This window comes from Epinephelus moara, chromosome 10, assembly GCF_006386435.1.
Source record: "Epinephelus moara isolate mb chromosome 10, YSFRI_EMoa_1.0, whole genome shotgun sequence".
NCBI lineage: Eukaryota > Metazoa > Chordata > Actinopteri > Perciformes > Serranidae > Epinephelus > Epinephelus moara.
The window spans coordinates 27,734,135-27,755,952 of NC_065515.1; the positions used below are offsets into that span (position 1 = coordinate 27,734,135).

A 21,818-nucleotide genomic window follows, 5' to 3' on the forward strand; every position below is an offset into this window, starting at 1 on the left:
CACAGTATCCACAGAACATAATATTGCAATACTCAGGAGTATCGATATTTTCTTACACCCATGAGTCAGACACTTAGAGAATCCTTTCTGCACTTGAGCATGGAAAACAAACTTCTTGCAAATTTAACCACATCTCAGAATGCATCTTGTACTTGTTGCACTAAAGCCATTTGTAGGAAATGAGGTTAACACAGCGTATAAACCCTCCACCACCATTAAAGCCGTGTTTGTTCATGCATCTGCTCCTCTCTTTGATCTACGAACTGAAATGTGGTTTCTGAACTACTGAGCAAAGATGATTGAAGCATAAAAAATCAGTATGGCTCAGCTGCCTCTGATGTGGAGTAACAGGTAGCTTGTAAATTAGATTCTCTATAGACATTCCAATTATTTGTTCAAGCATTATTTCTTAAACTGTCACCTGAAGTCTGCTGGGTCTAACAACATGTGTTGTCTTTGTGTGTGTGTAGAGTACAGTCGTTTCGAGGCGAAGATCCATGACCTGAGGGAACAGATGATGACCAGCAGTGTCAGCTCCAGCTCCACGTCGCTCCGCTCCACACAGAAACGCACACTTTACGTCAGGTAACACACACGCAGCAGTCAGAGGTGACTGATTGTCTAGTGTCCTTCAGTGTGGCACAACTATTATAAAGTCTTATCTCAGCTGTCTGCTCCACGTTTTGTGTGCGTGATATGCTGAAAGAGAGGTTATCACATTTGAAATCACAGTTAGATTTGTCTGGAGAGTACTGTCGAACACACAAACACAAACACATCCATCGCCCTGTCAACTCTCTCCATTTTCTCTGCGTGTGTTTGTGTGTTCCTCTGTCCTCTTGTCCTTGCCTGTCCTGGTTGTTTAGTCTTCTCTGAATCACCCCATCCATCCTTGCTTTCTTCTGCAGAGCCACGAACGAGTGTCAGTCCTAATCTAATACACTTTCAAGAGCCTTTCTTCACAAGAATCAAAGCATTTGAAATATTGATTAAACGCTCGGTCGCTGGGTCCAGATGAGTCACATTGGAGCTCTTGGGAGATCAATACAATGGAAAACAAAGACGAGAAAAGCAGCCCTAATGATCACATTAATGAATACATCCACCGGTTTGGCTTCAAGGAGAATATCAGCTGCAGTTTCTGTCAGTAATTTGAATTAAATTTGTATTCATATTAGTATTTCACTCGTAGAGGAAAAAAGTTTTTTTGTTATTCAAAAGATAACATGAGCAGTCAAAGAGAGAGAAGGTACGAATACAGGCAGACTGTGGGAGGTGTGTGAAGGGTTAAACCTTTAACATTGTTTGGGACGACATGTAATTGAATCCTCATTGAACTACAATCAATACATGATTCAGAAACACAAAGCCCTACAATTATATCGGTGTAAAACACATGAGCATCCCACTATCCCTCTGACAACAGTTACATACAAAACAGAGTAGTTTTAAAGAAAGGCTGAGGAGAAATCTTACATTTTTACTATGTTAGATTCTCTGTAGGTTTGCGCCATTATCATTTTGAGTAATTCTGACTATTTGGTCGTGAACTCAATAGAGTGCCCTTTGCGGGGGGCGCGCACAGCAGGGGGGCTGCAGGCTGGAATCGAGCCCACAGCCACTGCAGCAAGGTTATTGCCTTTGTACATGGGACTCCTGCTCCACCCACTGAGCTACTGGATGCCCCCCAGTGTCTTTTTTGATGATGCTACATTAACAGATGAATGCCTACACAGCTAATATGCTTGAACAAGATGTCACCGTATCAGTGTGGTGATAAAAGCAAAACACTCTGCTCCCACGAATGAGCTGTCTCTGTAATGACAGTTTTTGTCCAACATACCACATATCTCAAAAAAACACGGCCAGAACAAGCTTCTCGTCCGTTTTCTTGATAACAAAGGTGACAAGTCCCGCCCTCTGTGATTGGTTTCCTGAAAAGGAGCGACAATGATGAGACCAGTGCCTTTCTGAAAAACTTAAAAGAGATTTTCAGCTTGAAGCGCTCGGAGCGGCAGTCAAAAAAAAAGTGGAGTGCTGGGTGCAGCACCTTTTCTGGAGGTGGCCGCAGCTGCATACACTCTCTCCTTGTTGGGAACAGTTGAAAAACGACTGGCACTCAGAAAGAGATGCTCTGTAGACACAGGCCCTTAGATGTTTTGATGAGATGATTTCATGATATTTAATTTTTCATATAAGTCATTATATTATCTATGTATACTAAATAGTAAACAACTTGACAGGAGCAAACTATAAAGAGTGTCTCAGCCATGACTAATAAACCTAAGCTGGCACTCGGTAGACGTTATGACTCCTGTGCTGGTAACATCACCTTAGGTTTGAGACATGAGCACCTAAACATGTAGCGTTTCACTTTCTTCCATGTTTGTTTTCCTATCTGGTCAAAAAAGACTAAAAATACAAAGCTCAGAGGAAACTACAGCTGACAAGTTCTGTGCACGAAAGGAACATCTGACCTGAACTGTGCAAGTGGCCTGGAAGGAAAAGGCAGCAGCAGCAGCAGCAGCAGCAGCAGCCGGAACAGAGTCACCTTGAACTACTCGCACTCTCTCACACACTGACTCACACACAGAGCAGGGCTGGGGTCAGACTATGTACAGGCAGCTAGAGGCCAAAGGTCACATTGAGCCCTCTGGGAGCTGTAGTCCAACAAGTGTCAGAGATTTATCAGACTGACTGAGAAACACCACGATTGATTAACTCAGACTCGCTGATTTATTTAATACATGACAGAAATGTGATTTTAGTTTTTATATCCACAATGCAATGCTGGTAAAACCTTGAATGACCTACTTGGCTTACCCACAATTAAAACAAATGATCCTGTTTGTGAACTGTAGATTTAATAGGAAAATATGAGGAAACATGACATTGCAGCTGCTTGGCGTCACCCTTGTTAAATCTTTAAGTAGTCACCCATGGGCATGACTATCATTAGCATAAATTAACTGTGCACTCACTGTCTGAAAGTGAGGAGAAACGGCCTGTCCACTGCTCATTTGATTAAATCCGAAGATTAGCATTAGCATGTTTATGCATGGGTTGTTTTGATGTCCTGAAATGCTTCAAATTTATTAGTTAATATTTAGAGATGCAACTTCCTGCAAAAAGAGGAGGGTCATAGTACAGTGTTTTAAAACTAATTACTGGAAGCCACAATGTCCCAATGGGTGGTGGTGTTTTCATCTTGTGAACGTGTTTGTGTCATCAAGGCAAGATGACCTGGCTTAGAGAGCAGCTGCAGACACATGGTTGCAGAAAAATATTTAACGGAACATTAAGCAAAACACAATCAATGTCAAATATCATAACAGACCAGAACAAAATGGACTCCTTATTGAGACTCCTGCATGCACTTTTAAGCTGTAAATCCTTTTGCAGCTAGTTTCATAGACAGCCAGCAGAGTGCATGAAGGCAGTTTTTTAATTCAGTCCTAACCAAACAGATAATAACAGGAATAAAAGTCTATAGCCACACTAACATCTGTGAGTTCATCCACTCTGTGGCACAGCAGGGCTTTGAGTTAAACGCTAACCTGCTTACAGTGACAATGCTAACATGCTGATGTTACGCAATCAGAACGTTTACCAGTGATTAATGTGATGCAGATGCCTACACTGTCATCTCTTGAGCTTTCCTGCTAGCGTTTTTTAATTTAATAAAACAGAGGCCGCTGTGCTCGACTGTATAATTGTAGATTTAATAAGGAAATATGCATGTGTCAGACAATCATCATGACACCCCCATGTGAGTTAATCAGTTTACATGATGAATTTTAATGATGTTCCCCCAAATCCAGGCCAGGCTCATTTCAAGGTTACAGAATATTGTAGTAACCCCCCCAACAACCCACATCATAAATCACTGTCACATAAGTACTTCCTGTATCTGGTTATTGCACATAAATGACCAGTCAGCATCAAATATTAAAAAGGAGCGCTCACACTGGCAACTGATTGGTTGAAGTGAGGCTGTCGGTGCGTGACAGACTGGGGGTGTCTGGTGCTCTGGGCTGCTGTGTGTGTTCATGCATCTACATACATTATGTGTGTATGTGTGTGTGTGTGTGTGTGTGTGTGTGTGTGTGTGTGTGTGCGTGCAGAGGGGTGTTTGGAGTATATGGTGTGTATAACGAGTAAGAAGAATAACCTTTTCTCAGAGGAAATGTCACTGAAGCAAGGTGACATATGTACGACTGTCCTTTGTGTGGGAAGGGGTGTGTGTGAGTGTGTGTGTGTGTGTGTGTGTGTGCGTCCGTCCGTCCTCATCTCTTCTCATTTTACACCCTAAATGTCCTATTTTAAACCCACCGTATGGCTCGATACCTTGACATTGTAATTGTATTCAGACTGTGCAAAGATCAAACTGAAAAGGCAGGAATAGCTACAACGTAATGATAACAAAATAAAGTCTTTTTATTATTGAGGAGCGGTTAATCTTACATGTCAGGATTTCTTTGCTATCAGAGCAGTGGAATATAAAGATTCAAAGTGCTAACGGGTACATTTTTATGGTCTATGAGGATTTGTTCAATGAATTTCTAACAGAACACTGATGCATTGATTGGGGTTCGAGGGCCGTATGAAGGCGTAGACTGGTGTCTCCCGAGCACTGAAAAATGATACCAATCCCTTCTGTTCTCTGGTGCAGATATCAGTTTCGAAGCATTTTAGTAACCTAAATTCTCAGGGAAATTTGCTCCTTGAAACTGAACATTATATTATGGTTTCATATTGTTCGCAGGCTTTTATGAGTAATTGTATGACTGACTTTTATTCTGAGAATATATCATATTTTATCAACTCTACAGTTTGGTAATAGCAAAAGAACATTTAAGAAATTCCTGCATATTAATCACTTACTGTTTTGAAGAGATGGGACCGAGACATTGTTTCAGTCTCAGGTCTTTCCAGTCAAGTCCCAAGTCAAGACTGACAAGTCATAATGAGCTCTTTACCAAATGTCGTTACATTCGCTATTTTAATAACAGAGTAATCATACATTAAATGTACAAAACTCATGAATACTTTTAAAATTTGCACTTATTTTTGCCAAAGTTGTTGCGTCACTATCTGTAATTTTCAGCCCACGTTTTGTATACTGTGTGAATTGTTTTTCTAGTCTTCCAACCACTCAAAGCACTTTTACACTGCATGTCACATTCACCCATACACACACAGTCACACACTGGTGGCCGTGGCTACCATACATGTTGCCACCTGCTACTCACTAACCAATAACACACACACTGGAAGCAATTACAATTAAATACTTTCACATGCAGACTGGAGAAGCCAGGGATCTAGCTGCCGGTTTAACGATAAGTGGACAACCCGCTCTACCTCTGAGCCACAGTCACCCCGACTTAAGTCCACACCTCTGCTGCTATTCGGCAGCACTATCACACAGTCCTATTCCAGTGAATCACCCTGCATATTCACCTCTGGACTAAAGTGCATGTATGCAGTAATCTTATATGAGTATTCAGTGAAAAGTTAAACCGCTTGGACAATAGGTTGCTGGCTGTGCAGAAAAAAACGAACATAGTGTTGAAAATTTCCTCGGCACTCAGTGGGACAAGGTGTGAAAGATGAACAGGTGTTCCTGTTACACTCTGCAGTAATTACTGTGTGTTCCTTCACTCGGGTAATTGGATTTCTGGGGTTCCCACTATGGAATTAAAGCGACTGTAATACTGGGAGCTGGTAATTGATTTAGAGTCACACCAACATGTGGCCGTAATAATAAATAACCTGCTTGTTAAAAAATCTATTTGGGATTTGCGGAACTCTTTTTTCTTACTGTACGTTATATTTCTTTCTTGATGAAATAATGAAGGAAGGAAAGTTATTCATGTGCTTTCAGCTGACAGCTGCCCTTTACTGTATGTGTGCATCCACTAATGTAAATACAGCCCTGCCCCTCATGCTTACAGTATTTCTTGTAACCTTACACATGCTGCCTTTTTAGAGCATTTCACATTATTGTACATACATAATAAATCTTTATGAATTCAAAGGGCAAAGGTAAATTGCAGTACACTTTGGCTGTCGGTTGTGCAAACACAGCAAACATATATGATATAAATTACCACAGGTATATTTCCACAGGTTAACACACACAAAGGGATAAGACCCATTCAAACAATCACACTGCAGCACATGCTGTGTGTTCGTTCACTTGAGTAATTACATTTTAGAAGTTCCCACATAGGAATTAAACTGACTGTAGTACTGAGAGCAGGTAATTGATTTAGAGTCACATTTAAATAGCTGTGGCCCTAATAATACTACACACCATCCATCAGTGTAACCTGGTTGCTGCAAAATCATTTGGTATGTGTGGAATTCTCAAAATGAGAGCAGTTTGTTTTTTATTCTATATTTTCTGCTATAAGGTTATTTATACACTCACATGTGACAGCTGCCCTTTACTTACTGTTGCATGCGTCTGTGGACCCACTAATGCAAATGCGATCCTGCACTTCACATGTCCAGTATATCCCGTAACCTTTCACATGCCGTCTCCCTCTCTGATGTCCATTACTATTTTAAATCATTTTAATTTCTTATGATGGTATGGAAACATCTCTAAATGTCTCAGTAAGTTGTGCAGCTGCTATAGAGCTACCACTGTTACCATTTGATATTCTAGCTCATGGCAGAATACATTTTCTTTTTACACATTTTCACTCATATATTATATTTATAAATTTTAAGAAGCCACGACAATTGTAGATTAAGATTCAATTTATTTTGTTAACACTAATTAATTTCCAAATAATTTTCCCAGAAGCTTCCTGGATAGATGCATGTACTCTGCAGTGTTGTAACTATAGTAGTTACATTCATTAAAGTAAATTACAAAATAAATGTAATTGTTGTTACAGTTACTGAGAGAAAAAAAGTGATTAAATTACAGTTACCAGTTAAAATATTGGTTACTACAAAGGGGTTAAATTAAAAGATGTTCTTTTTGGTACAATGTTGATATAACATTCATTCTGTTTCTTTCAGTCATGCAGGAACACCTTTTTTTTTGGCTATTTCTGGGAATATTTCAGGTTTAAAGTTTAAAACATTTGTTAAAAAAATCAGAAAGCAATCAGATATAAAAATGTACATTACTTTGATTAAGTTATTAAGTAATGGTTGTATGACTTATTCAATTTTTAACAGAAGGCCCGCCTCTCAAATCATCTGATTGGACAATGGGAAAATGAGATGAGAAAAAAGACAATGGATGGGGCACTCTTTCACTGTTTGTTGAAGTTTTTTCAACTGGAGGAGTTCAAAAATGCCAGGTGCCTAGAGTGTAGAAATTCCAGGTGTGTCGCAACACAAAAACCACAAGCAAAAAGCTTAATTCTCATTAAAAACAATTACAGAAAGCCACCTCCAGCTGCTAAATTGCTTTCTGTGTGATCGGGGCCTAAATTGTAATATGTAACCTATTACATTTCAAAACTCTACTCAACTCAACTCAACTTTATTTATATAGCACTTAACACACAACACCGTTGATCCAAAGGGCTCAACATCATACACAGAGGAAAACAAAAAGTAAAGGAAGAGAACAAACAAGAGAAAAATAATATTATAATCGAAGATAATAGTACAGTTAGAATAAGGTGCAATAAAAACCTGATAAGGATAATAGTATTAATAAAAGCACAAATAAGGCACAGACTTCAGTTTAAAAACTTGGGGTGGTTGGCTTAGGCACAATCAAAGGCGGCGGAATACAGGTAAGTTTTTAAATGACTTTTAAAAATCTCAATGGTGGGGGAGAACCAGATGGGAGGAGGAGGAGAATTCCACAATTTTGAGGCAGCGATAGAGAAACTCCTGTCCTAGATCTCGGGACTGATAAATACCTTTGATCGGAGCATCTTAGCTCTCTGGCTGTAGGAGGGGGCGAGACCCCTAAAGTAACCCTCCAAGTGCTGGTTATTTGGTACTAATAGAGACTTAGCTCACAGTACCTTAAGACTTTTTGCCAGAGGACAGCGGGGATACTGAACATGGAAAATGTGTCTACAAGCAAACATACAATTTAAACAGATGTAAAGAAGTTCCCAATGATGAATTATTGATTAATGAATATTTACTTGGATATAAAAAGAGCATTTCTTTCAAGGAAATTTCTCTTAAAAATCAATTTTAAACTCAACACAACTAACTTAAGTACAGTCTGCAGTTTCATAACTTTCAGCAAGTTTCAGCAAGTGCCCCAAAACAGAATATGTTCATGTTTAAGTGACAAAATCGAAGTTTGGCAATATCACCAAGCATGTCTCAAAGGGCTGTACAAATAATAATTTTAATTTTAAATTCAAATTCCAATAACACAAATCACAATTTGCTTCAGAGGGCTTTAAAACACATGACGTATAGAGGGAAGTCTGTGTTCAGTTCAGAGTTGATAGATGGGTAAACAAAACACAGGACTTCATGGAAACCACTGTTTGTTTCCTGTTTCCAACCAATGGTCAGTGTTGTTTTTAAGCAAGCAAGACCACAATCATTCCATAACCTTGACTACAAGGTTTTTATTGTTACCATGACAACAAAGCTCCCCAAACCTCGGGGAAGTCGTCAGTTTCGCCCAAACCACAATCTTACCCTAACCCTATACCAAGTTGTTTTTCTGTCCAAACCAAATCTTAACCACAGTGGTGTCACATTCAACAGTGATGTGTGACGGTTTTGAAAGGCACAGATAAACAAACATCATATTTTGTTGTGAAATTTTGAGAACTTGTTGCTATTATTTCCATGTAATTAGTTCCAAATACATTTTTTCCAGCAATCTTTAAAGGAATTATAGGAAACAATATCCCTGTAAAATAAATGTTGCCATGGTGGTCCTGGTGCTACATGCAAATACGTCAGATGAGTTTCCACCACTTTGAAAGTAACATTTTAGCAGCCAGCTAAATATATAATGCCGTGTGTGGAAGTCTTTGTTTTATCATCTTAAATCTAACATCAATAAAACATGTGGTGGTGTTTTTTGGTTCTGATGTTAGACTCTGCGTCTACCTCTCTGTCTGATTTTCTCTCAGTTTCTCCTTCACTGTCTATGTTCTGTTTTATTGATGAAGGCAGTAGGGACTTTAGGGGATGCCGGTTATTTCAGCTCTAGTTCCTTTGCACACACACACACACACACACACACACACTCACACTTTGCTGGCCTACTTTCCCAGGTCTTTTCCCTCTGGACGGATTTGGAACTCTGTGGTCACCGTTCAGACACACACACACAACATACACACACAAATAGACTGACATGCATGCAGACAGATGTGTACGATTGCACACACACACACACACACACACAGGCAGGCACAGACAAGGTCATAAATGAATAGTGGAGAAAAGCAGTCCTCAGCTGTTTTGGCTCTTATTTACTACAACTGTCTGTCTGTCTGTCTGTCTCTTTGTCTTGTTTTGTCAGTTTAGTGTGTTTGTTGTGTGGATGCCGAGCTCTTGTCAAAAGTATTTTTTTTTTCTAAATTGGAATGAAGAACAAATTTTAGGGAGAATATTTTATTATTTCTAACTGCAAAATGTGTGTTAGTTTCATATTTAAGAGAATGCAAAATAAGAAGCATTTAATCATCCGTGTCACTAAATGAATGACTCATCAGTCTGATTCTGTCCCCTCTAGCAGATCGTAATATAACACTGTAATTGTGTTTTTAACTAAATGTTTGTAAAATGAAATTGTTTCTGTTCTCTGTCCGTCTGCAGAGCGTTGTTCGACTACGATGGAAGTGCATCAGATCTGAGCGCGCCCAATCAGGCCCTGCCATTTCATTTCGGGGATGTCCTGCATGTTAGCAGCGCCGGCGAAGAGGAATGGTGGCCCGCCCGTCACCTCAGCCCCCCGCCTCCAAACTGCCCTGAAGTCGGAGTCATCCCCAGCCGTAGGAGGTCAGACTTCAAAGGGTTTGGGTCGGGAGTGGGCAGCTCATTTTATTGATTGGAGTCTGTGAAGCTAGTTCAGTCAGTCGACTCCAGCCTGACTCCTCTCACTGCATCAAAGAGTTTACCTGCTGTACCTGTTAATCATGACTGAGGCTGTCATGGCGCTGCTTACTGTCACTCACCGCTACTGCTGCTGCTCTTCATAAAGTTTATTAAGTAGCTCCACCTCCACCCTAGAACCCACCTGTAGGGCAGTTTACTATCCTTCTTCCTCACTTCCTGCCATCCTGAGCTCAGTGAGGGATCAACAAGGTCAGAGCCTCGATGCCAAACATCAGTGCTGTACATTCTCTTTAGTCACATGATTAATTTTACACGAGTTGCTCTTCATCTCCTCCAGTTAATCTTTCCCTTTTCATCCTTTTCCTCCTTCTCTCCTCCTTGTGTCCCTTTCTTCACCTCCTCTCCCCTACTCCCCTCCTCTCATCCTCATCCACTCCCAATTTTTCTGCTCCTTCACTTTCTCTACTTCTCCTCATCTCTTCCTGTCTTTCCTCCTTGTCTAGTCTTCCTTTTTCTCTTCCTCTTTCTGTTTCACCTGCTCCTCCTGACCCGTCTCTACTCTTCACTCCTCGTTACATTCTTCTCCCTCTCTTCTTTTTGTCTTCTCCTGTTCTTGCCTCCTCGTCCCCTTTTTCCTCTCCTTCCCTCATGCCCATCCTGTCTTCTCCTTGTTCTCTCTTCTCCTCGTATCTCCCTGTCCTCTCCTCATCATCTTCCTTCTTGACCTTCTCTTCATTTTACCTGCCCCCCCACTCCCTTTCTCTTCTCCTTGTACTCTCCTTCATCTTTTTTTCTCTTCTTGTCATCTTCACCTGTCCTTGCCTCCTCGTCCCTTCTTCCTTCTCCTCTCTTCAATGGTTTCACCTGCGCCTCTTACTCTCCTTCCCTCATCCCCATCCTCTCCTCTCATAATTTTCTCTTCTCCTTTTCTCCTCTTTATACTTGTTTCCTCCTGTCCTCTCCTCCTTATCTCCTCTTATCTCCTCCTCCTTTTTCTCTTTCTGTTTCACCTGTCCCTCCTCCCCCTCCTCTACACCTTTTCTCTCCTCCATGTGTCATCTCCTCCTTTCCTCATCTTCGCCTGTCCTTATCTGCTCATCCCTTTTCCCTTCTCCTCTGCTCCTGTTCCTCTCCTTCCCTCATCCTCTCCTCTCCTTATCTTCTCTTCTCCTTCTTTTCTCTTCTTCTTTTCCTCTTCCTTTCATATCCTCCTGCCCTCTTTTCCTGGTCCCCTCGTCCTCCTCTCTCTGTTTCACCAGCCTTTCCTCCTCTCCTTCCCTCCTCCCCCTCCTCTACTCTCTTTCTCCCTCCTTGTACTCTTCTCCCTTTACTCACCTCATGTCCTCCTGTTCTTGCGTCCTTGTCCCCTCTTCCTTCTCCTCCCTCTCCCCCCTGCTGTCTCATCCATCCCTCACGCCCACCCTCTTCTTTTTTCCTGTTTTCTCCCCCTCTTCGTGTTTCTTCCCATCTTCTCTTCCTCTTTCTTCTTCTCTCCTTGTCTCCCCTGTCCTCTCACCTTCTCTCCTCTTCCTTTATCTCCTTTTTCTCCTGTTTCACCTGCTCCTCCTCCTCTCCTTCCATCCTCTCCCTCCTCTGCTCCCGTTTTGTCATCTTTGTTCTCTTCCTCCTCTTCTCTTCATCTCCTCCTCCTTCTTCTCTGTCTGTTTCACCTGCCCCTCCTCCCCTTGCCTCCTGCCCTCCCTCTGCTCCTCTTTTTCCAGTCCAGCACAGCTATCAGCAGTGGAGAGTTTCATATTGGTTTCAGCTTACGTCGGTGTGTCATTTTGCTGCTGGCTCATAACACTGCAAACATCATCATTATGTAGAATCTGCTGAATGTAAACCTGTGGGCCAAACTCCTTCCTCTCGCCTCCTCTTTGTCTCCCAGTGGAGGAGGTGGCAGACAGATGTTGATAGGTTTCCAAGGTGGGAAGGGGAGACAATATAGAAGTCTTGTTACCATCTCTGACAGAGCGAGAGAGGTGACGAGGATGGAGGGGTGTGGGAAGTGAGGGAGTGTTAAGATGACAGTGAATGAGTGAAAGAGGGATTAGGGCTGTAAGGATGAGTGGGAGTGAGCAAATGAAACATAGGATGGATGGATGTAGAGATTGTCACACAGCTTTAGATGGTGGGGTATTAATAGTTGCAGGTGTTAGAATAGAGGCTGGGTGTTAGAGGCTGGTGCATTAGGGGTAATAGAATAACTGAGTTGTAGAGAAAAACTAATCTAACTTTACTTATCACAGAAAAGTATTAAAGAGGATTTTCGAGTGCAGCCACCAGAGGTTTGGATATTAGTAGAGGGAGCATTAAATACAGAATATTATAATATAGGTTTGAAAGTTGTGGGAGGAGAGTGTTGATCAATTATTGATTTTTAGAGGCTGGTGTGATATGAGGTCTAATATGTGAAGTTAATTAGGATAAGAAGCAGCTTTTTTGATAAGGGCTGTCGTCTGATCTCAACACGTGTCCTGTCTGGCCCTCCTCCTCCTCGTCCTGTCCTCCTTCTTCCTTGCCTTCTCCCCCTTTTCTCCTCTCATAATCTCCTCCCGTGTATCCTCTCCTCCTCCTTTCTCCCTCAGTCTCACTGCCTTCTTCTTCTGCTACTCTTTCTGGTCCACCTACTCCTCTTCCTCTCCACCGTTTCTCTGCCTCCTCTCTCACTCCACCACTTCTCTATTCCTTCTCTGCCTCTCCCCCACCTTTACTCCTTCCTCTTTCTCTCTTCTTCCTCTCCTCCTCTCCCACACCTTTTATCCCTCCTCTCCCTCTCTCTTCTGCCTCTCTTCATCTCCTCTTTTCTCCTCTCCTCATCATCTACTCTTTCTCTCCTCCTCCTTTCTCCCCCCGCCTCCTCTCTTGTCTCACAGTTGTTTTCTCCCCTGTCCTCCACTTATTCTAATCCTCCCATTCCCCTTCTTTCTTCTCTCCTCATCTTCTCTTCCTCTCTTCCTCCTTTCTCCTCCCACTCCTCTTCGTCTCACAGTTGCCTTCTCCCCTATCTGCTCCTCCTCCTAATCCTCTCATGGCCTTCTTCATTCCTCTCCTCCTTTTCTCCTCTTCCTCTCCTTCTCCTCCCCCTCTGCTCTCCTCTACTACTCTCTCGGTTGCCTTCTCCCCCATCCTCTTCTTCTCCTAATCTTCCTTCTCCCCCTTTTTCTTGTCCTTTCCCTTCTTTTCTTTCTCACTCACCTGCTCCTCGTATTTTCCTTCCCACTTCTTCCTTCTCTCCTCTCCTCCGCTCACCTCACCTCCCCTCCCCTCCCCTCTCCTGTCCTTCTCAAGTAATACCCACTGAGTTTTGCTGTAAAATCACATTGTAATCATGTTATTTGAAGAAATAAAAAAAGAGGAGAGAGAGGAGGAGACTATAGAAACACAGCTCATGTGCCAATGTACTAATGTAAACATGCTCACGTGAAGTTATTGTTGGGTGTTAAGGCCTTTCAGAGCCGAGCTGTCATCAAGGATTAAAACCGAAGAAAAGCCTGCGGTCTAACATTGTTCCTTTAGTTGTTATTGTAATTTCTGCTGAGGACCTTGATGCTGCTGGTCTGTTTTCGATGACGGTTCTTTGGCTGTTTACAGACATTAGGAGGGTAAAAGCTGCATTATTCAAGATGTTGTATAAAAACACATCTGGCTCTTCAGCCTAAATTATAAAAATGAGGCTTCAACAGAGAAACAGGTCCCTGAGCTGAGACGCTGGAGGTTCACCTTATTTGAAATTCTAGTGTTGAATGTGATCACCAGCAGGAAATGGCCCTGCACAGGAAGTGACAAATCTAAATTTAAACTAAGCAGACAAAAAGTGTCTCAGCAAGCAGAACCTCTATGAGGAGAAAGTGTCTTTTCTTCCCCGAAACTGAAGTATTTTGGTTTTGTCTTACTCTTATCCTTTTGTATTTGTTATAAGGTAATCACTTTCAGATCAGTGCACATGAAGCTATCTTCTTTTTACTATCAAGTTACATAATACCTGGATGTTAAAGTCAACACAATTCAATCTGCTCACTACTATTCAAAAATCCCATAATCTCATAGTGCTGCACAAACAAGATACATCCAAAAATACTTGAAATATAGTAATCTACCAAACTAACTTTTTAAAAAATGAATGCATTCATTGTGTAAGTTCTAAATGTGAAAAGATCTGAGTGCGATATTAAAGTGATTCTACAGTTTCAGGGTAGTGTGAAGATGATGATACTGTGATAACAGGTTTGATCTCCCAGACATGAGAGGAGATCAAATAGAGTTCACATTCTTTTGGTTAAAGCTTCATTATTTCACCCTGAACAATTACTATTTATTAGGCTGTATCTCACTAAATGCAATGAAGTAATAAATACTGTCTGACATGCTGGAAGAAAGTCTCATAATTGATGCCTGATTTGTTTCTGAAATATCCTTCACAAGGAATCTTTCCCTGTTTCCCTACTAAACACCATCTCCTGTGTGAAAGAATATATTTTTAAACTTAGTCTGAAAAGAGAGAGATTCAAACCGAGGGTACAGAAAGTCCTGTCCTCTCTCAGCATTTCACTTAATGTTTTTCCCCTGTCCTTCAATCTCACAGGGCAGAGAAGAAGGAGAGGTCGAGGTTAAAGACGGTCAGAGTGACAAGGTCTCAGGACAGATCGGTGAGTAGCAACAGTTTTTATATAAAGTATATATGTTTGGTACATAAAAACGTAATCTTGGTGTTGATGCACTAACCACCATTAGGTTCATTATTAAAGGTTGTTGCCGAGATTAAACTATTTATAAGAGATGCTCCTATTCCCCTGTGTGTCAGACATTCTCTAAAACAGCAATATAACAATATAAAGCATGAACACAGTGTGAAACTCTTAAAAACAGCTTTCCAATGAGCTCCAGTCCTCAAATATAAACTCAAATGACAATGTGTTGAGTTGCTGTTGGACCAGGTGCTGAACAAGTTTTGACTTTGTGTTATTCGAGGAGCAAAGTGTTTTTCCACCTGTCCACTCAATTGTGTATATTTGTGCTGTTAATAAAATCGGATTAGAAACAATACTTCCACACAGAAATGTTAAACCTGTTTACCATTTATTATCTAACTGACAAAACAACTAAAGAAGTGGAAAATTAATTTAACAGGTTTAAAAGAAACTTACATTTCAATAGTTGGGTAAGGCAACATTACTGTATATCACATTTCATATGTAGGTGAGTGCTTTGTGTAAGTCATTGAGACTAAATATTGAAAAAATTGACTAAAAATTGATGAGTCAAAGAAAGAGTCGACCTAATATGTTTTGTCAGTGACAGCCAGAACACCTGTTAATAAGAAAAGCGTAGACAGGTTAACTATCAATTAGAGGCTAATTAAAAGTACACAAACTAGCTTCGTAGTTTGATATTTGTGATTTAGAAAGTTTGCAGTCTGAGTTCACAGGCAAGACCACGACGAGACTTTAATCACACTTCACACAGCGTGATGATGAGGGCTGACACACGAGTCTAACACAAGCTATTGATATCACTGTGTTGTCAGCTCGCTCTCTGTTTTCCTCGCACTGTGTGAATCAGCAAGTCTGCACGGTGAAGAGCTGATAATTAAAAATGTTCACACAAACACACACACATACTGTATCCCCTGGCTTCATGCTTTGAAAAAGACTGCAAATTAGTCTTGCGTGTGGCGTCGGTGGCTTAGTGGTAGAGCAGGTGCCCCATGTACAAGGCTGTTGCCGCAGTGGCCCGGGTTCGACTCCAGCCTGTGGCCCTTTGCTGCATGTCACTCCCACTCTTTCTCTCTCTCCCCCTTTCACACGTGTCTGTAAAGGCTAAAAAATGCCCCAAAAAATATCTTTAAAAAAAAAATTTGTCTTGCGTACTCAAACTGTGTGTGTGTGTGTGTGTGTGTGTGTATGTGTATGTACATGTATTAATCATGTTGTGGGGACATAAATCTGTTTACACAGCCACATTGTGGGGACTTGCATTCCTTATGGGGACAAAAGGTTGGGGCTCCTGCTGATAAGCCAAGATACTGTTATGATCATCTTCAGTATGAATAATGGTCTGTCTTTCTCTTTCTCTCTGCAGGATCAGGATGATAAAGGTAGGTATTCTCTCCATCAGTGACACCTGCTGGTCAGTATATGTAACTTCAGCTTAGACGCTACTGTACCTTTCACTTCCAGAGTGAGAAAACAGGGGTTTTGAAATGGACAGTAACATTATTTGAATCCATAAGGCAAGTAAAGTTATAATACCATAGTTTAAAAATACTTTGTTACGTAAAAGTCCTGTATTAGCAACTGGAGGTGTGGAGTTTATATAAGTAGGCATTTACATGGGTGTTGGTTCAACAAAAGTCAAGGTATGGCAATGTCACATTACCTCATGGAATTATGGTGCTACTGAAAAATGTTTTAAACACCCAGATAGCTCTCTCTGATATCCACAATGCAAAATGTTTGCATGTAATGTGAGAGTTAGAGAGAGTAGTGAAAACACCTTTGTTCGTATCTTTTCTTGCACATATTCCAGCACCATGGACAGAGAACGGAGATGTTATTATCATTAGAAATGCATTGAATTGCGTGCTTATTTTTTGTAGGCAACTAAGGGGTGTTCAAACCATAGCAGAACCTAAGGCTAATTTGGCACAAAATAGACAAATTAATTACAGTTTTAAAGTATAGGACCTGACTACATTTGAATTAATTGGTTAAAGAAAAGAAAAAAAAATCGCAGACATCATTAGTATAGGCTGTTGGGTACTTATCTAAAGCAGCTGGGAAGGTTTTATTCCATCACACAACTTCATAAATTACATGGAACCAACATTATTCACTGACACTTATTTTCACTATTATCAACCTATCAGAGATCTATAGACAAATAGTCCGCATTAGTGTGCATATAGTAGATTGTACTAATACATGCACACAATGACCATAACGAACACATAATGTGATCACAACCACACACACACATTCAAACACTCAAAACTTGTAATAGGCTATGTGTCTTAATTTACCCACTTTACAATAAAATTAGTTTCTTATTTTATTTGATTTATTTATTTATTTATTTATTTTTAAACGTGATACCAGGGTAAGGCAGCTGCCATGTCTTGCCATACACAGTTGAAGCTTGTGGGAATGTAGGAGGCAAGAGGTCTAATGAGAGATCGTATTTAGATACATTATGGTACCTGTGCTGCTTTGATTTTGACCATACTGTTTTCTCTCACAAGTCCCCAAACTCAGTTTAATAGGAAATTAGTGAAGTAACCCTTCAAAATTTCTCCTTTATTTATTTTAGGAAAATAATATTTCAAGCCCAAATGGGCTGTATTTCAGAGGAATTCTCTTGACTTTGCTTTACCATTATTAATGTGAGTACACTGAAAATTTAAAGGTAGCTACATTTAACTGTGTTGTCGTTTGGAAGCTGTTATTTTCAGGTGTCTGCATACTTTTGGCCATGCCCTGTAGGATTTGCTAGAGATTGTATAATGCTGGTATAGGCTCCGGCCTGCTGCTCACCCCAACAGGATAAGCAAATATAGAAAATGGATGGATAGAATGATACCGTGTGGCGGATGGTTTCTGTTATAAGTGAAGGTGTGTCGTCGGTTGTTTGACATTGAAACTTTGCAAGTTTGTGTGTGTGTGCGTGTGTGTTTGTATGTGTGTGTGTTGCTGACTCTGACCTGTCTTGTCCTTCCAGAGCTGGTAACCTCTGGCACCAGCGATAGTGAGAGTAGTTCCTGTAAGTCTAGACCCTCCTCTGTCTCTTTCTCTCTGTCCTTCCTTCTTTCTTTCGTTCTCTCTCCAACAGTCTTTTTACTCTCTCTCTCTCTCTCTCTCTCTGTCTCTCTCTCTCTCTCTCTGTCTCTCTCTCTCTCTTTCGCTCTCTCTCTCTCTCTCTCCTTTCTTTGCTCGTTCTTGTTCAGTTTTATTTTGATTTGTGTGAGTGTGTTTCTCTGTGTGTGCTTGTGTTTTTGTGTGTTGTGATTCTCGTGTTCGTATGTGCACGTGAGTGTTTGTGTGTGTGTGTGCGTGCGTGCGTGCGTGCGTGCGTGCGTGCGTGCGTGCGTGTGTGTGAGTGAGTGTACAAGTTACCTTTCTCTGCTTCTCCAGCCTGCTTTTCCAGAGCTGTTGAAGAAGTTAAGCCCAAAAGTAGAAAAGGGTTGGTTGTGTTTTGTTGTCAGTAATCCCACCCGCTGTGCCTCTAAACGTGTCCATCATTTCTCTTTGTGCGATCAGCTGGCCAAGAGGAGACCCTCCTCACCTACCAACCTGTCATGCAGCAGGAAGGTCAGTGCTTAACGTCATGTCATCTTTTAATTCTAGTTTCCTCAAGGTTCATTCATTTTCTTTTTTATGTCATTTTGTCTTGTGAAATTTGGTTATTGGAGGTATTCATCAGCATAAACACAAATTATTAGTTTAATATAAGTTTTGTAATTTGTATTATTTTCAAGTTTAGGCAATGCATAATTGAAATTACTTAGTGTGTCTTGTGTGTTTGTATCAACCTGGTTCTGTTTGTTATATCCCAGTTAATTACACGCGGCCAGTCATTGTGCTTGGACCAATGAAAGATCGGGTCAATGATGACCTCATCTCAGAGTTCCCTGACAAGTTTGGCTCCTGTGTCCCACGTGAGTGTTTTAATTTTGTGATAAATCTCACCAGGGTCCTCTTAAATAATAATTAGATAATGGAACTTTGTACACAAGGCAAAAACAGATTATGAAAATTATAAATTATCATGTTAATGATCCTGTCAAAGCTGCCATAAAATAAAGTGTACATTTTTTTGTAATATACTTTTCACTACATTTTTATGTACTCACTAGAGAAAGTTAACTAAAACTAAATGTTACAGTTGGTTATGCAGGGCAACAAGTATAGGACCCAAACACAGACAGAGGAGGTAGCTGAATGACTTTGTTGATTTTATTGGTGAATTAACTTACAAGCATATAAGTTAGACAAGCAAGTAACAGGCACACAGGTAGGTACAGGTAAACATACAGATAATAGATGCTTGAACTTAAAAACGCAAAGCAGGAAACCAACAGAACAACTAGGATGCAAGGGGTGAATGAAAATGGGCTGGTTAAATATCAAATAGTTTGAATCCTCAAAACTGGTTTGACCTCAAATGTTCTTTCATCCAATCTGCAAAAAAAATCTAAGGTGTAAATATGTAATAAAACATGTACTTGATGTGGCTATAAAGTTGTATGTTTGGTTCAAATACCTCAACATTTAAAGCCTAACCTAATTTTTGACCCTTATCAATAAATGGATCTTTTGCAAATCCATACAGCTTGACACATACATAACAGCAAATGCAAAATGTTATAAAACAAACTAACAAAAGGGACCTGATCATGTGCAATTATTTATTATTAAATAATACCTTAATCTGTGTAAAATCTATGACCCTCAGACACAACACGGCCGCGGCGAGACTACGAGGTAGACGGCAGAGATTACCACTTCATGTCCTCCAGAGAACTCATGGAGCGAGAGATTCAGGAACATAAGTTCATAGAGGCTGGACAGTACAACAACCACCTGTATGGAACCAGCATACAGTCTGTCAAAGAAGTCGCTGACAAGGTGAGTTAAAAAAAAAAAAGAGCGATAGAAGAGAGGAGATAAGGTACAAAGGACACAGGACACAGAAACAACTCTTATGTCTCTCTTGCAGGGTAAACACTGTATACTGGATGTATCAGGGAATGCGATAAAGCGTCTCCAGTTGGCAGGCCTCCATCCCATCGCTATCTTCATTAGACCACGCAACGTTGACAACATCCTGTAAGTGACGTAAATATTACCTCACCAAAATGTTGGCTGTGTTGCTTGTTTTTAAGCTTTTGACCATATCGCATGTTCCTATGAGCCTAATTCAGTTAACATGGAACTGGAGATGTTCAAATACTCCGGTCCTCTGAGCACTTTTAAGAGCACTCCGTCATGTTGGCCTAAATGTTGAGCATTAACGTTCTTTCTTGTCAAAAACAGTCTGACCACATAGTCCATTTACTAGCCTGTTTTGAAGCTTTTGGCCGTATCACATGGTCCTCGTCAGTCGCTTGGCTCTTGAGCTTAACTTTGCAGCACAACATGGATGACAGATCCTAAAAGGGCTCAGGGAATGAACACCTCTAGTTTCATTACAACTGAACAGGCTCCTATCTGCTGATCGGGACAATGTCATATGGTTGAAAGCTCCATAACAAGCTACTAAATGGACCTTGTGGTGAGATTGTTTTGTCAACTGCTGTTTCAAGCTCAAAATTCTGTATGTGATATTGAAAATATCCTTTAAATGATATATTATCATGCACTTTAAGCATTATCCTGTAAGCATTATTGGCAGTAGCATTAACAATGTTCTATAAGTATAATGCAAATCTGTTTTGAAGATGGATAATATACATTAAGATCACTAGTTCATACACTGTGGTGAATAAATGAGAATAAACTCATTTATTCACCACAGTGTTGGTGCAGTTACAGTGTAATATAAGCTTCTTATCATCATGTCATTTGATCACCACTGAATTTAACAGTGAGGTCAAAGAGGCTGCTGAGGGTTTCATTTCATGTAAAAGATGTTTTAAATTTTTGTAAAGTATCTTGATATTTGAAACTTTTGTCGGTCTCTCCAGAGAGATGAACAAGCGTTTCACTGAGGAGCAGGCGAGGAAGACCTTCGACAGAGCTGTCAAACTGGAGCAGGAGTTCACAGAGTTCTTTACCGGTTAGTTACCAGCACACAAACACATATGTTTGGAGGGTATTTTTAGCCTTTATTTGACAGTCGAGGTGTTGAGAGAGATGTGAAACAGGAGAGACAGAGTTTGGCAACAAAGGTCCCCCAGCTGTAATCAAACTGTGATGTTACAGTTATGTAATATACGCCTTAACCATTAGGCTATCTTGTGTGTTTAATCCATAGAAAAGCAAAAATTTAAACAAATTGCAGTTTTATGTGGAGTTATGTGCTGTGACTCTTGGCAAACAACGGCTAGGCACAGTGACTTCCTGGAGCCTTGTTGTCACAGTGAGACAACCAGCAGAGATGCTGCATTGAAGTCGTGGGCGGGTGGAGGTACTGTTGTTTCTTAAGAAACAGTTGCAGCAGGGAGCTTCTTCCAAACTTTGAACAGAAAAATAAAACATATTAATCATAAGGGGTGTAACAATATCGATCTGAATCAGTATATTTATGCAATGATCAATAATCCAATGTCACTGATAAAAAGTGAAAACGTTGATACATAGCATCATCTTTAAAGGTCCAGTGTGTAGGATTTAGGGGGATATATTGGCAGAAGTGGAATATAATATAATAGGTGTTTTCTTCAGTTTATAATCAGCTGAAAATAAGAATCGTGTTTTTGTTACCCTAGAATGAGCTGTTTATATCTACATAGGGAGCAAGTCAACTTCCACAGAGATCACCATGTTGCACCATGTTTATGCAGTAGCCTAGAACTGACAGACCAAACACTGGCTCTAGATAGAGCCATTCGCGTTTTTGTTTTGGCCACCGTAGTTCGCAGCTCCTCCACAACAAGCCAAACAGTGTCGGAAAAACACTGATCTTTAACATGAAACTTTTATTCAGTGTTTCTATTGGTTTAAATCACTGGGGTCCATTTGTTTTGGATCATCACTTTTTTCCCATATAGGAAGCCTGTGTGTAAAGAACAAACACACACTCTAATATACAGGAGTTGACCTTTAAAGGTTACTTCTTCTTTAATGGAGATTTTAATTGCA

General features: G+C 40.5%; 1 protein-coding gene across 7 annotated transcripts in view; it reads left to right on the plus strand.

Moving 5' to 3' along the window:
• Window positions 1-21,818, plus strand: part of dlg1a (discs large MAGUK scaffold protein 1a) — a 135,385-nt gene that overhangs the window by 108,676 nt on the left and 4,891 nt on the right. For 5 of the 7 annotated variants that reach the window (XM_050054917.1, XM_050054919.1, XM_050054922.1 and 2 more), the window contains 10 exons: window positions 471-585; window positions 9,781-9,963; window positions 14,606-14,669; window positions 16,102-16,117; window positions 17,737-17,778; window positions 18,276-18,326; window positions 18,572-18,673; window positions 19,471-19,643; window positions 19,735-19,844; window positions 20,702-20,793. In XM_050054917.1, coding sequence (XP_049910874.1) covers window positions 471-585; window positions 9,781-9,963; window positions 14,606-14,669; window positions 16,102-16,117; window positions 17,737-17,778; window positions 18,276-18,326; window positions 18,572-18,673; window positions 19,471-19,643; window positions 19,735-19,844; window positions 20,702-20,793 — 948 coding nt within the window. Of the gene's footprint in view, window positions 1-470; window positions 590-9,780; window positions 9,964-14,605; window positions 14,670-16,101; window positions 16,118-17,736; window positions 17,779-18,275; window positions 18,327-18,571; window positions 18,674-19,470; window positions 19,644-19,734; window positions 19,845-20,701; window positions 20,794-21,818 lie in introns of those variants that run through there. The other 2 variants (XM_050054918.1, XM_050054920.1) reach the window with 2 other exon arrangements.